This window comes from Stenella coeruleoalba, assembly GCF_951394435.1.
Source record: "Stenella coeruleoalba genome assembly, chromosome: 8".
NCBI classification, from domain to species: domain Eukaryota; kingdom Metazoa; phylum Chordata; class Mammalia; order Artiodactyla; family Delphinidae; genus Stenella; species Stenella coeruleoalba.
In genome coordinates, this window is record NC_137154.1 from 3,873,963 (window position 1) to 3,888,741 (window position 14,779).

The 14,779-nt window shown below is 57.8% G+C and overlaps 1 protein-coding gene across 1 annotated transcript; it reads left to right on the forward strand.

The window, feature by feature from the left end:
* Positions 1 to 801: 801 nt before the first annotated feature.
* On the forward strand, positions 802 to 8,106 carry LTO1 (LTO1 maturation factor of ABCE1). The gene is made up of 5 exons (XM_079928145.1): positions 802 to 935; positions 2,309 to 2,414; positions 3,502 to 3,572; positions 6,504 to 6,621; positions 6,901 to 8,106. Exons 1-5 carry the CDS (start codon positions 886 to 888, stop codon positions 6,967 to 6,969), a joined length of 414 nt encoding a protein of 137 aa, XP_079784271.1. The 5' UTR covers positions 802 to 885; the 3' UTR covers positions 6,970 to 8,106.
* Positions 8,107 to 14,779: the final 6,673 nt, after the last annotated feature.

A 14,779-nucleotide genomic window follows, 5' to 3' on the forward strand; every position in this document is an offset into this window, starting at 1 on the left:
TGAATTACTCTGCTTTTGCTTTACAATCAAACAACTGCAAGAATAAAAACACAAAAACTTTTATTTCCAGTTTTCAAAAAACTATAGAGTTTCAATCAAGTTTCAACATGTATAATGCCTTTCCCAGCGAGTGTTAAGACGACCGGGCTGTTTCCCTGTCACCTGCTGCCGTTTCACTTTCCCTGGGGTCGCATCAGCCCTGCGTTTCTTGGACAAAGGCCTGCAGTCCCTGGATTACTGTTAACATGGATTTAATGGCATTGCAGGCGGGGTCTCAAGTCTGACGTCGTCCCGGAGGGTGGCCCCTGGCTTTGGGTCGGGGTCGGTGGGCGACCGGGCCACTCTCCTCTGGGTCGTGCCTCCACCCCGGGAATTGCCCTTCCGGGAACTTTTCCCCCCAAAACCCCACTGGCAGAGCCTCCGGAGGCGCTGGTTCTTTGGTAACTTTTCCATTTTTTTCCCCTGATTCCTTCCAAGCCGCTTTTGGCAGTTCGGTTGCATCTGCCTGGTTTCTTGACGGTGAGGTCACGGGTCACCCCCCCACCCCCAGGCCCCACCCCCGCAGCCAGGTGGACGCTCCAGGCGGGTAGCAGCTGACCCCTGGCGGGAACCGCGGAGCGAGGCGAAGAGGCGTCGGGGCGGGGCCGCGTCCCGACCCAGCCCCGCCCAGCGCCGCCGCCGCGCACGCGGCTTGGCCCCGCGCCGGCGCGTGCTGAGCCCTCCCGCGTGCCGTCCTTACCCGGCCTGCGCCGCGCGGCCGCCCCCGGAAGTGGACTTTGCCTCCTCAGAAGCGGTGCGTCTGTGCGCTAGGCTCGTGGGTCTGCGGCCGCAGCGCTTGGCACCGGAGCTCGAGGGGCGGGGGTTGGGGGCGGGCCGGCTGCCGCCATGGCCGGGAGTCAGGACATGTTCGACGCTGTCGTGATGGCGGATGATAGGTGGGTAGGGGGCTGGGCCGGGCCCCCACCCGAGCAGGTCTGCTCTCAGCCGCTGGGCTGCGGCGGCCGCCCGGGCCCTGGGGGAACGCGCTGTGGCTCAGAAGGCGGCTGGCGCGGGAGGGCCCGAGATGCTTCTGCTTCTCCTTTGCTCATCGGCCTCTCGGGCGAGCGCCACGTGCCCAGCTGTTCCTCTGGATCCGCCTCCCCCGTCCGGGGCTGCTTCACGCATCTGCTCGGTCTGGTGACTGTCTCCCTCCAGGGACGCTCCTTCCTCGGGTGGGACGGACCTTTGCCATCTGGGCGCTGCCCCTTTTTCTTGTTCCTCAGTGGTAGGACATAAGGCAGCATTCACGGACATGCTCTTAAATGTGTCAGGCGTCCTCCTTTTCCCTCTTGAGCCCCCGGGGAGCGCCTAGGGCTGTGACGGGGGAGCTGCTGGTTGCTTTGTGGCTGTCTTCCAGTGCCCTGCCCACTTGAGACATCAGTAGATGTCAGTTAAGAAAGAGAGTGAACAGTAAACAGTCGCTGACGTTTATTTGGAGTTTGCTGTGAATTGGACGCTGAGCTAAGCGTTGTATCCAGTTATTTATTTTAGCTCTCCTTGTGAAGGGGATCCTATCCTTCACCCTGTCTTTCAGATGAGGAGGCAAGGTCACTCCCAGGGCCACACAGCCAGTAAGTGGGAGCTATCCCCTCGGCCTCACTGGGCGCTCCAGCACACCCCTTTCACTTCGGCGACCGCAAGTTATGCTGGTGCCAATTACACTGCTGGGCCTTCAAAGTCAGAGCCTTTATGCTACTGCAGGCGCCACGGTCACGGTACATTTTGTGATCATCTGATGGCGTTTCTCCTTGCTAGTCTCCTGAGATGTGATGGAAAGCCCGGTACACGTTGCAGAGTTTTTGGTTTTTTTTGAAGCACTTGACCAAGCAGTCTAGCTTACAGACCCAGAACTGGGGCTCGCTGACCTGGCTGCAGACGAGTTACCGGGGAGATTTTGCAAAGCGGATTCCTGGGCCTTCCTCCAGACTTACTGAATACGAGGGGTGAGGCCCCTGAATTGGTATCGTTGACAATTTCCTGTGTGTCTCCAATATTCTGCCAGGTTTGGGAATCACCGATTTAGCCCACCTTCCTCTTTGTAGAAGAGGTAAATTGGGCTTCCAGAATTACAGCGACTTGCCAGACGCAGAGGCCTGGGGAGGGGTGGAGCTGAGACTGGAACTGACGTTTTCCGACTTACATTTTGTTCTTTTTCTACAGTACTCGGTCTTGTCTTGCTAGGTCTGGGTAATGTGGAAGAGGAAAGTTTTTGCAGGAAGAATGCTCTTTCTCCTGTTTATTTGCTCACGCTTCCTCTCCTTTGTCGCAGGTTTCACGGGGAAGGTTATCAGGAAGGCTACGAAGAAGGAAGTAGTTTGGGTATGATTGAAGGAAGACGGTATGGCACGTTACATGGAGCTAAAATCGGATCTGAGGTGAGTGGGACCCCCCACTTGGAAAGGAATCCTTTTCTCTTACTGTTGACAGTTTGCCTTGATGATCGGTGTGGTGGAGCTGCCACTTCAGGCCTCTTCACGTGGCAGTAGGCTAGACAGAACGTTGACGGAGAAGTCGTCTCAGAACAGAGCCCGCAGAGGGTGTTGCTGTGTGGAGATGATGGAGTCAGGTGGGCCGGAGAAAGAGAAGACAAGTCCCCCCTCACCTCAGTCGACGTCGAGTGTCACGGTGCCGCCCTGTGTCTTAAGGCAGCTGAATCCTCCCCCAGAGAGTGAGCACCCTGTCTTGCGAAGACATGCCATTTATATTTCTGTTGAAATTCCATAAAATCCCTGATTCCCTTTTCTCCTGCCCTTCGACCTAGATTGGCCCTCACTTATGGGGATAACCGGCCCTAAACACTAACGTCTGAGGCCGTGAGGACTGTATTAGGTGTCTGTTGCTGCAGAATGAATCAGCACAAGACACGTGGGCGTAAGACAGCCAGTGTTTATTATCTCACGCGGATTCTGAGGGTCTGTGGTCCAGGAGCCGCTGAGCCGGCTGGTTCCGGCTCGGGGTCTCTGGATGCTGGAGTTACAAGTCAGCCAGCCTGCAGTCAGCTTGCTGGGGTCTCACACGGATTCTGAGGGTCTGTGGTCCTCACCACGTGGACCTCTCCACAGGGCTGCTGGAGTGTCCTTGAGACACTGTGCGGGTGACCCACGTCGGCAGGGCAGAGGTGACACTGTCAGTGCCTAGATTCAGAGGTCACGTGCTGCCTCTTCCTGTGTGTTCTGCTCATCAAGGTCACCCTGATCCGGTCAGGGGACCGCACAGGGCAGGAATACCAAGGGGTGGGGAGGTGGGGTCCAGTAGGGCCATCTTGGAGGCTGGCTGCCCCGCTGGTGACTTGACCTCCAACTTCTGTAGCCTGGTGCCCAGTGGGTGCTTCCAGAGCAGCAAGAGAAGCAGCACCACTGCCCCCTGGGCCCCCGCCCCCTTCTTGTTTTGAGAGCTTGATATTTAGATGAAGCAGAGCTGTTGGTTAGTCACTTCACTCTTGAATGTTTTGTAAATTCACAGCTCGGGTGCTACCAAGGTTTTGCTCTTGCCTGGAGATGCCTCCTGCACGGCTGCACCACTGAGAAAGACAGGTAAAGCTGAGCCTTCTTTCTTCTTCGGTGTCTGGACGGGAAGTTCCGGTTTCATAGCTCACTCTGGCCCTGGGCGGTTAGTCTCCTCACCTGTAAAAGGGAGAAATAACCAGGCCGAACCTGAAACGTTGTCATGAGGTTTACAGGAAATAGTAACTAGAAAGCGCTGGGCGCATTTCTGGTGTTGGGTGAACATCCCTTGTTATTACTTCCCAGGGGTCCTCGGATCCCCCTGCCTTTTCCCTGGAGACACATTTCATGTGTTTCACAGGTGTCGGGTACCTGGAAGCACTAAGTAACCATGAGCTGTTATTTGTAGTGTTTGTAGCCTTTTTTTATTTTTTTATTTTTGGCTGCGTTGGGTCTTCGTTGCTGCACGTGGGCTTTCTCTAGTTGTGGCGAGCGGGGGCTCCTCTTCGTTGCAGTGCGCGGGCTTCTCATTGCGGTGGCCTCTCCCAGGCGCACAGGCTTCAGCAGTTGTGGCACACGGGCTCAGCAGTTGTGGCGCGCAGGCTCAGCTGCTGCGGAACACGGGCTTAGTTGCTCCGCGGCATGTGGGATCTTCCCGGACCAGGGCTCGAACCAGTGTCCCCTGCATTGGCAGGCGGATTTTCACCCACTGCGCCACCAGGGAAGCCCGTCTGTAGCCTTTGGAGCATGCTCGTGCTGGTTGCTGCTTCCTGAAGCCCCGGGACCCTGTCCCCACCCCCAGTCTTCATTCTTAAGCTGGAAACGCACCCTTACGTGAAAGGCCGTCCTGCCGCCCATGGGAGCCGACACTGGGCTTCGGCGGCTGCGCCGCATCATCTCGATGTCTGGTGGCTTTGCCTGGCCTGGGAGGGGTGCCCGGAGAGTGGGTAACAGAGCAGGGAAGCTGGCATTCCCCCGTCCACGTGACCTGTCATCTTATTTGGAATATTTTGAATTTCTAGAACTTGGGCCACAGCCATATGGAAATGTCAGAGCAGGGATGCTCAAGACAGTGTGGGTGACTGTGGGGTCGCCTGCCCTCTGACCTGTCCCGTCACGGAGCGCGTGGGAGTTGACCGGATTCGTCCATCAGCCGAGGGCCGTCTTGGGGAGATTTTCCTCTGAAGATTCAGTGGGAGTGGGCGGGTAGCTGGCGGTCAGGTTGGGACAGGGGTTGGCAGCCCCAGGCGCCACTGGGCGGCTGTCGGAGCGGAGCGTGGCTCCCCACTCCCGGTCCACGAAGGCGGGGTGGAGCGCACGGACTTGGAATGCTCCAGCAGCCTCCCCTTCTCCCCGCCCCGGGATCTGCGGCTCACGGAGGGCCCGCACTGGGTGGGAAGGGTCTCGCACCTGGGGGCTGCCCATCCGCACCCCAGGGCAGGGGTTCCCTCCCCTCCTAAAGCCGTGCCCCCGGTCCATCCATCAGAGGGCCCGTGGCCCGCCGCCCCGCCATCCCCACCCCACTGGCAGAGCCTAAAACCCTTTATCTTAGAGCAATGGTTTTTGGATCTTCTAAGTCTACAGTTTTCCTAAAAATGGTAGAAGGCGGGCCGAGGATCTGCTTCTTTATGTTTCAAGTAAGGATGTTAAAAGAGAAACACCTGCCACGTGTGTTACCCTTCAGTGAGCTAAGGGGACGGTAACACCAGAGAAGCTGTGTGGAGAGCCGTATCTCAGCCTGAAGGATGGCGACCTTTCCATCAGGTGACCGTAGCTTTCTGACCCACCCCGAGACGCTCCTCTGCCCCTTCCGCAGTCGGGTGAAGGCTTTTTCCCTTACACCAGCCGTGAGCGGGTCACACCCTCCTGACACGCACTGGCTTTGACCGTGCGACGGGCTGGGTGTGTCTGGAGTAGCTTCACTGACCGGGGAGGGCAGGAATGACCCGTCGCTGCTTGCAGAGCTGGGAGTGGGTGGTAGTCATTGTTCCGTGGCAGGTTCAGCCGTTTCCCGCGTGTTGGCATCTGCCTTGCAACTCCCTGGGAACCAAGTGCTTTGTTGCTTTACTTCACTCGCTCTGGCCTTTTGCAGTTCTGTGTTTTCTCCAAGAGGTGGCCATCATAGTTCTTCTAAACTGGTTTAAAAGCCGCAGATGTGAGCAGGCCCTGGTCACTCTGAATGGCCGTTGCTTCATCCTAAGGATGAGTCCTTCAGGATTCCCAGGGATCAGATATCTGGCACGCTCCTGACACCCTGGGGATCAGATGTGGTGAGGGGAAGGTGGCTCGGCAGGGTCGCTTACCTGTGACCCAGAGGGCACCCACCCGCCCAGATGAAGCGAGGAGACTGACGTTTATCGAGCCCCTACTCTGTAGCACGTTCTGGGCTTTATCGTCCTGAGAGCCTGGGAGGTGGCCGTTAAGGCCCCATTTTACAGATGAGGACACTGAGGCTCAGAGATGTGAAACACCTGAGTGCCTCGGGGCGGTTGCGCTCCAGGCCGCCCACCAGCTGAGCTCCTCGTCTTCCTGGGAAAGGGAGCCGGAGCCGAACTCAAACACCGGCCACTGGTTTCTGCCCTATGGATGGAGGGGGCTTGCCGGTTTACCTGCTGTTAAACTCCCAGAGGCCGTGAGCGTGAAGATTGCAGATCCTGGAAAATCCCCAAGTCCAGAGCAGGCAAGGCTGTGCCCGGCACTCTTTCCCGTCTGCTTCTGTCCGCTCTGGGGTCAGACCTGCGGACCGGTGGTCGGTGTGCTTGTCGGTGTTGCCTTGGCCGCTGGGTCCGGATGGAGCCGTCCCTGTAAGGTCAGTTCGCTCTTGACGTCCAGATGCGGGTGCGGGCGGGCTCACATTGGCAGGTGAGTAAAGGTTGTTTCGTGTGATGACAAAGTTAGTCACCAGCCCCGAGGCCAGGCACGCTCGGCACCAGCACTTTAAAGCCGTCGAGCGGCATCTGTTACGTAAGCTGAGCCTGTTGTGTGCAAAGGACCAAAAGTCTTTATTTCTGTGTTTTACAGCAAAAAGATGAAGGTCTTAGAATCGCTGCTTGGAATGATTCAGAAATTCCCTTATGATGACCCTACTTATGATAAACTTCATGAAGACCTGGACAGAATTCGGGGGAAATTCAAGCAGGTTTGTGTCCTGAGTGTTTCTTTTTGATCGGGGTGCCTTTCTCAGAGGTAGCTGGGGCAGCCCTGGGGGCTCATTTCGCTAATGGTTTAGGGGCCACCGGTAACATACAAATGGTCAGTAAAGCACATCCTGTGTGTGTCGATGTAAGGAGACCGAGGACCATGTGGGGGACAGGTGTGGGAACTTCTTGAAGGGAGGTGACCTAGGCAAGTGGAGCTCCAGCTAGAGAGACTTCTGCTCTAATTTAAAAAAACATTTTTTTCTTTTGTGTTTTTTCAGCTTTGTTCATTACTAAACGTCCAGCCCGACTTTAAAATTAGTGCAGAAGGTTCCGGACTTTCATTTTGAGGATGACAGACGCACAAAGACGAAACATCAGGGAACAGATGTTCGTATGTTAAGTGTTTAAAAATGTGATTAAAGGCAAAACAATGATGGGGGAGTCATTGTTTTGCAGGGAGGGTTCCAGCTTGGCCGCTGAAAGGGCTTCCTTCCCCCGAGGTCTGCCGGGTGGCCTCCGTTCCCCCCACGGGGCCCCTCCACATAGGCCCGTCCTTTGTTGGGCCCTGTCTGCTCTGCAGCGTGAACGCGGCCCTGGCAGAGCCCTAACCGGGCTGCTCTTCTCTGGTCCAGCCAGGGTCCAGGCCCCTGGCTCACGGGTTCTCGTCACCTGGCAGGCCTGGCTGGATCTAGACTCGGGTTGGCTCTGGATAGGATAAACCTCCCCTTTACTCCCCGGGCTTTGGTCAGCGCTCAGAGGGACAGTTTTTTAAAAAATGAGAGCCACAGGGTTGACATGAAAGCAGGTTAATGGGAAGGAGTGATGGGTACTGGGACATTTATTGACCCCTGAGATGGGCCAGTGCTGTGACCTGCTTCTCATGTTTTATTTAGTCCCTTCAGGAGCCCATGAGGCAGGCGTTATTCCCATTTTATAGACTAGGAAACAGGCCCAAGAGACTGCCTGGTCCAAGGGCAGTGGGCGGCAGAGCTGGGACTTCAGCCCTGTCTCCTGGTGCCCGCTCTGGAATGCACAGTCGCACCCACAGTCTCGGGGGTCCCTGCCCGCAGGTCCCCGCTGTGCCCCGTGGAGCCCTGGGGCTTCTCATGTGGCCATGGACGTGGGCGTCTGGCTGAGAGGAGCAGAGGCCAGCCCTGTCCCCAGGAAGCTGGGACGTGCTCTTCCTGTGTCCCCGGGTGGGTGGGGCTCTGCAGCCTCAAAAATGGTCAAGGGGAGGAGCCTTTAAGGCCACCGTTCTGTGTGCAGAAACTTTGGAGCCTTACTGCAGCCTTCCTTCTAGTGTGAGTTCTTCTGTTTTCTGCCCGGACTTAAAAGGCACCATCTGTACGCGGTGCACGGCCTCAGGTGCATCTCGGTCACAGACACCAGCAGCGCGTATCTCGGGCTGGTGGGATGGAGGGGCTTTTGTTGTCGTTTTTCTGGGTGGATTTTTTTTTTTTTGCGGTACGCGGGCCTCTCACGCTGTGACCTCTCCCGTCGCGGAGCACAGGCTCCGGACACGCAGGCTCAGCGGCCATGGCTCACGGGCCCAGCCGCTCCGCGGCATGTGGGATCCTACCGGACCGGGGCACGAACCCGCGTCCCCTGCATCGGCAGGCAGACTCCCAACCACTGCACCACCAGGGAAGCCCTGGGACCATTTTTGATGCGACATCTAGCGAATTCATTCCTTTCTCCGTGATATCTGGGGTTGAGGTACCAGGGTCGCACCGAACAGCCTTCTGTTGTGTTTGTGTCTGCATGTTTCATTAACACGCATGGAGGCAGCTACCACGACAGGACGGCGCCCCGTGATGTTCAGGAAAGGGTCGGGTCCTGCTGCCCCTGGCCAGCCACCGCGTGCATTTATCACTGACCTCTCCTGCCCCAAACCTCACTCCCCCCGACCCCTTCCGTCTCTCTCCGCTCAGCCTCTCCCATGCCAGGTGTCAGCCAGAGCAGCCGGCAGCCACTTCCTTTCCCCCGTCCCGCGGGGCCGAGCTGCCTCATCCGTCATCTTCAGGGGCCCTGGACACCGGACTTGACCTGTGCCAGCGTGGCTCCTTCTTGGAGGATGAGACCCAGTTTCCAGGACCCCTTGGTCACCCAAGACAGGTGTTCTGGATTACAGTACAGACAGAGCCCCTGTTCGCGTCACCACCACTCTGTTCCTGTGATGCCACCTCCAGCGATGGGGCCCGGGGAGCTTGCTCTTCTGGCTGATGAGATGGTGGAGGACACCCAAGGGCTTCTGGGAAAGGTCACATCACTCTTGAGAGAGATGGTATCTCTTTTGGAAGTTGTCCTGTGGGGATGCGACACCTGGAATTACGACAGGCAGCTCGCAGGCAGCTGTGGATGAAGCCAGACCCGGGCATGGCAGAGCCCAGCCAGCGAGGACCCAGCCCGAGGACACTGCCGAGCAGCTGTGCTGACTGACCCCGAGAGGCGCTGTGCTTGCCGGCCTCGGTTATAGGAGCTGATGAATGCCCTAGTTCAAGGCCACTTCGGTAGGGCTTCCATTGTTTGCAGGCAAAGGTATCCTGCTTGCCCTGTCCCCCAGCCCGTCCCATCCCATCCCTTCCTGTCCACCTACACCTGGTCCTGGTGGATATTAACCTTGTTGGATCTCCCCCTTTCCGGGGCTCGTAGATTTCCCACCGCTCTGGCCTGCTTGCTCTTCCCTGTCGGAAACTCCCAGCATACTTTGTGCCACATTATTAGTCAGCTGGGGCTGCCATAGCGAATGCCGCACAGTGGGTGCCTTAAACAACAGGCATTCACTGTCTCCCAGTCCTGGAGGCTGGAATCTGAGATCCCGGTGTGGGCAGGGCCGGTTCCTCCTGAGGCCTCTCCTTGGTGTGTAGACGGCTATCTTCTCCCTGTGTCCTCACACAGTCGTCCCTGTGTGTGTGTTGGTGTTGCTTTAAGGACTCCAGCCCTGTTGGATTGGGGCCCACCTTGATGACCTCCTTAAAGGCCCCATCTCCAAATATAGTCACATTCTAGGTTCTGAGGGGCAAGACTCCAACATGAATTTTTGTGGGGACATAATTCAGCCATAGGGTGAATACAGGGTGGCCTGTAATAGCCACCCTGTCTGGCTGCCTGGACAGACTTAACTTGGGAGAGAAGAAGACCATTTCACTTAAAAGTTGAAGTTACTTTGGGACTTCCCTCGTGGCGCAGTGGTTAAGAATCTGCCTGCCAATGCAGGGGACACGGGTTCCAGCCCTGGTCCGGGAAGATCCCACATGCCGCGGAGCAGCGAAGCCGTGCGCCACAACTACTGAAGCCCGTGCACCTAGAGCCCGTGCTCCGCAACAAGAGAAGCCACCGCAAAGAGAAGCCTGTGCACCGCAACGAGGACCCAACGCAGCCAAAAATAAATAGGTAAATAAATAAATTTTATTAAAAAAAAAAGTTGAAGTTACTTCATTTTATTTTTTAGAACATCAGTAATTGGGAGTAAGCAGGCTAATCAGTCCACCTGAACTTAACCACGTTGGAACTATACTCTCAGAGGCACCGCGGTGGGTGGTGGGAAACACCCACCCACAGGCCAGAACCCAGTCCTGGATGCTTGCTTTACTTCATGTTCAGCTTGTTGTTTTTCTCTACCCAGTGGTGAGAAAAGAATGAAGTGATTTGGAGGGAGGGATAAGAAGTCTTATTTACCGAGTGGCTGCTCGTGGCCGCCTTGACCTTCCTTGGGTCACTGAAGTGTCCACAAAGCCCATGAGGTGGGGTCGCTGCCTGCCCCCCTCACCCCGGCAGATGGGGGCCTGGGGCTCCCAGCCGAGCTGAGTGATGCACCAGCGGTCGCAGTAAGTGGCTGACCTCAGGCCTGAGCACGGCGGGGGTCAGGGGCCTTGCTTAAGTTATTCTTAGCCAGGCGCAGTCTCACTTTCCTGATGATTCACAGCCTGTCTGTGTGACCGGTCCTGCACCTAGCTGACCGCGGCAGAGACGGTCGGCATTATGGGAAGGGGCCCGTACTGGCCGCAGCAGGGGAGGCGTGGACCGCGTGGGCCATCGGCTGCCCTCGACCCTCTGAGCACGGCTCACTGGGGGATGGGTGGGGAGCCTGGAGGCGGGGTGGGGGGCGCGTTCAGCTCTGCCTGGGGGATAAGGGAGTGGGAAGGTGGGCAGGAAGCCTTCTTGGAGGAGGTGACCTTGGCATGACTCGCTTTGTGAGCTCTCATTTGAGCTCAGCACCGTGGAGAACGTCTCTTCCACCCTACCTGAAAACACACGACGTAATTTGGAGAGATCAAAACCTATAAGTAACTGGTGAGGTCGTCCCAACTCCACAGTTACTCCATTCCTTGGTGAGTGAAGTGAGGAACCGGTCTGCGGCCCAGGAAACGTGTCCCCAAGCGAGTATGATCCCGCAGAGAAAAGCGGGCACTGCGTTCAGTTCTCACAGGACACGAGAGCCGTGCAGGTGCTGGGCCAGGCCCCCAGAGGGACGGGCCTGTCCAAGCCACCAGGACTTAGGGGCTCACTTCAGTGTCCCTAGAAGGACAGTCGCTCCTTGCCTGTGAACTTCTCCATAGCTCTGATGGCTGATTAAACTCACCTGACATGGAGGCCCTGGCTGGTGTGTCCCTTGGGGGCCCCTGTGGAGACAGCGCTTCGGCCCCATCTCCCTGGTGCCCTTTACCAGATCAGCTGGGCCTTGGGTCCCTAGGGTTGGAGCGATACCTGAATATGATCCTGTTTCTGCCCACTCAGGAGTGTGATGGGCCAGGGGACCCCATGCCCCAAGTAAACGGCCATGGAACTGAAGACTTAGTGGCGGGCTGTCTCCATCCTTTCAGCAAGGATTTATTGAACTTCCATTATTTTTGGTGGGCATGCGCCCCTGAAATCCCAGGGTGCTCCACAAGCAGGTTCCCTAGCTCTGAGAGCTCAGACACATCTGTTGAGTAGAACCATATCCCCTAAAAGATGTGATGAAGTCCCAGCCCCTGGTACCTGGGAATGTGACCTTTGGAAATAGGGTTTTTGCAGCTGACTCGTGTACGTTATGGTGGGTTGTACTAGAGCAGGGGGCCCTACATCTCCCGTGACCGTGTCCTTGAAGAGGAGAATGCCATGTAAAGAGAGACATGGAGGAGAGACAGCCGTGCGAGAGCAGAGGCTGAGAACGGAGTGAGGCGTCTGTAAGCCCAGGGACGCCGGGCGTTTCCAGCAGCCACGAGACCTGGGGCAGGGAGCACGGCCCCGGCCTCCAGGACGGTGAGAGAAGAAACTCCTGTTGACGTGGCCACCCACTCTGTGATGGCTTGTTCCAGCAGCCCCAGGACACTGATAAGGAGGTCTGGGCTGCCGTTTGGCCGTCTGCTGAGTGAAGAGGCAGGACGCGGTGATGTCCAGACCCTTCTTCCTGGCCTGACGTGTGGCGAGCTTCCTTCTTAAGGCATTTGCCTCAGCTCCCTACTCAGCTGCTCTGAGGGGCAGGTGGTACCTACACCCCAGAAAGACGCTGTTATCTCAAGGCACGGGAGCCCCCTGGGCCCCTCCCCCGAGAGGCTGCTGCCTTTGGGGGGCCCCGCTGGCTCTGTACAGGGGCCGAGACAGGGTCTGCCGGTGAAGGCTGGCTCGAAGCTCTCCCCTGGTCTCAGCCCCTGTTGTTTATATCAATAATACATGTCACATCTAGAAAAGGTAGAAAACACACATACAGTGTGATAGTTAAGAAGCCTTGAAAATGCTAGGAAACTCATCAAATGGACTCAAACAGTAAGGGGCAGTGATGGGCAGCTCCAGCAGCTCGTCTGGAGACCTGGCCCCACTCTTGCTCTCCCGCACGACCGGCTTCACGCTCGGGATCCATCCTGGGGCCGCAGCACCACGGACGCTCCTATCAGGGCAGAAGGGCTGTGCCCGCCCCCAGGAGGCCTAAGGAACAGAGTGGGTGCTCTCTTTTCCAGAAGCTCCAGAAAATGTCTCCCTGAGTCTCGCTGGCTGTTAGATTTCACATCCGCCCTTGAACCTGCCACCGGTCCGGGGGGGCAGATGTGCTGTTGGCTTTGAGCCCATTGGCGCCTGCCCTGGGGCTGCGGATGGGGTCGGTCCCACCTGAGCCACAGAGCTGAGAACGGTGGTTCCCACCGAGTGAAATCTGGGTGCTGTCAACACAAGGTGGGGGGCTCAGTGTGGGCACAAAGACCAAGAACTGCTAGAGGAGGGAAATAAGGATGGCCTCGACCACCCCCCGGGGACCAGCGGGGCCTCCTTGCACACCTGGACGATGCATGGGATGGTGGTGGTCACGCTGACAGTGTGGTGACGTTTACTGAGTGATGCCTGTGCACCAGGCACTGTGCTCAATGCTTCATGGACGTCGAGCCATTGGTCCTCGCGTCACCCCAGGAGGCGGTCACTGAACAGATTGAGCCCCGCTTCCGTGCTGGGTGTGTCACAGATGCTAGGGTGCCCTCTCGGAGCCGCCCTTCTTACAGACGTGACTGTCCCCATTTTATGCGTGAGAAAGTTGAGGCCCAGAAGGCGAAGCCGCACAGCCTGAAAGTTGCAGAGCTGAGATCCAACTCCTGGGTCTTTTCCTCTAAAATGTGCTCACGTGTGAGAGTGTTTTTCAAACGACGACTGGCCACGTCAGACGACACTGCCAGCACGCCTGGCCGCCCTTCTCCAGGCTGGCCGGCTGACCGAGACACTGCCCTGGCCGCAGGGGCCGCTGACTTCAAGTCTTGGACGTGGGTGGACCTGACCTCGACCCCTGGGCCTCCTGGCAAAGCAGGGCCGCCCCGAGTGCACGCACTGACCGTCGGGTGAAAAATACTCAAATGAAGACTTCGTGCATTTTCTTCGAGCCCATTTTTGAAGACCTCGTTCTCGGCAAGGCAACCAAGCTGACTGCCGGGGGCCCAGGCCCCAGAGACGCAAACTCGGCCACTGGCCTGGCTTGGTCAGCTCCCCGCCATGTGATCCTGGCTCAGTTACTTCACCTCTCTGGGCCCCGGTTTACTCGTCCCCAGCAGGAGTCGGCTCACTCCCACCCTCAGCCCAGATCCTGCCTGGCTGTGCTCGTTGCCGTACTGTCCTCCGTGGCTGCCTGCTCCGTGCAGTGGAGTAGAGGAGCTGGATGGAGACCATGGCCAGCAAAGCCCCAAACACTCCCTATCTGGCCCGTTGTGGAGAAGCCTGCCCACCCTTGACCTGGAAGATGGGAATACTTGTACCTGCGAGAGGAACGTGGGCTCCACAGGGCCCCCTCGCCAGTGTGTCCCCTGCCTGTCACCAACCCCTGGGGGCTGTTTCAAGATTTAGGGAGAGGACTTCCCCGGCCGTCCAGTGGTTAAGACTCTGCACTCCCAATGCAGGGGGCACGGGTTCGATCCCTGGTCAGGGAACTAAGATTCCGTATGCCCTGCGGCACGGCCGTAAAAACAAAACAAAACAACAACAACAAAAAGATGTGGGAGAAATGGTGTGTTTGGCCCTTAGCACAGTGCCCAGCCCCCAGTACGTGCTGAGTGACCTTAAGCTACTGTCCTCCTGCGATGGGACCAGGCAAGGAACACTGCCCGGCGTGCTCGGCGGGCTTGGGGTCCAGAATGTGGGTAGACCCTCTAGCTAGACGGGTCTGCTCTAGAGGGACCGCCCTGGGGAGGCTGTCTCGCTGCTAGTTGAAACTTGAAAGGATTAACAGACGCTGCCGTCTCTGATAGGCTCTGGGCCGATGGCAGCCCTTGAGCCAAGAGCTTCCCCATCCTCCTGTGCGCCCTGTGAGTGGCGGTGACAATGCCCCCGGATGTGGGCCTCCGGCCCTCGTCCCTGGCGCTGCCCGCCCACCGGCCGTGGCTATTGTCTGCTGGGCCGAGGTGTGGCTCAGGGCAGGGGCCGGCGGGCAGGGGGACTGTGGGAACGGATTAGAGGCCAGGGGCTTGTGTCCCCTCTGCATAAACTCCTGATCAAAGACATTCCTGGGCTGACAGAGCCCTGTGCATGGCGGAGGCCAGCCCAGCGTGCGGGACACACGCCCCATGCAGCCGCCCCCCGGAGTTGGGATTGGCCTCGTGGTGGGACAGCCAAGCCCTGCTGCTGCCGGGCTTCCAGGAGGGACGGGCTCAGAGGGAAGGTGGGGAGCCTGGCGCCCAGGGTCCCAGCAGTACCCACCTCTGCAAA

Coding starts and splice junctions, on each gene's coding strand:
- LTO1 (XM_079928145.1), top strand. CDS start 886: ATGGCCGGGAGTCAGGACATGTTCGACGCTGTCGTGATGGCGGATGAT. Junction 2,415..3,501: donor GAGCTAAAATCGGATCTGAG/GTGAGTGGGACC, acceptor GTAAATTCACAG/CTCGGGTGCTACCAAGGTTT. Junction 3,573..6,503: donor TGCACCACTGAGAAAGACAG/GTAAAGCTGAGC, acceptor TGTGTTTTACAG/CAAAAAGATGAAGGTCTTAG.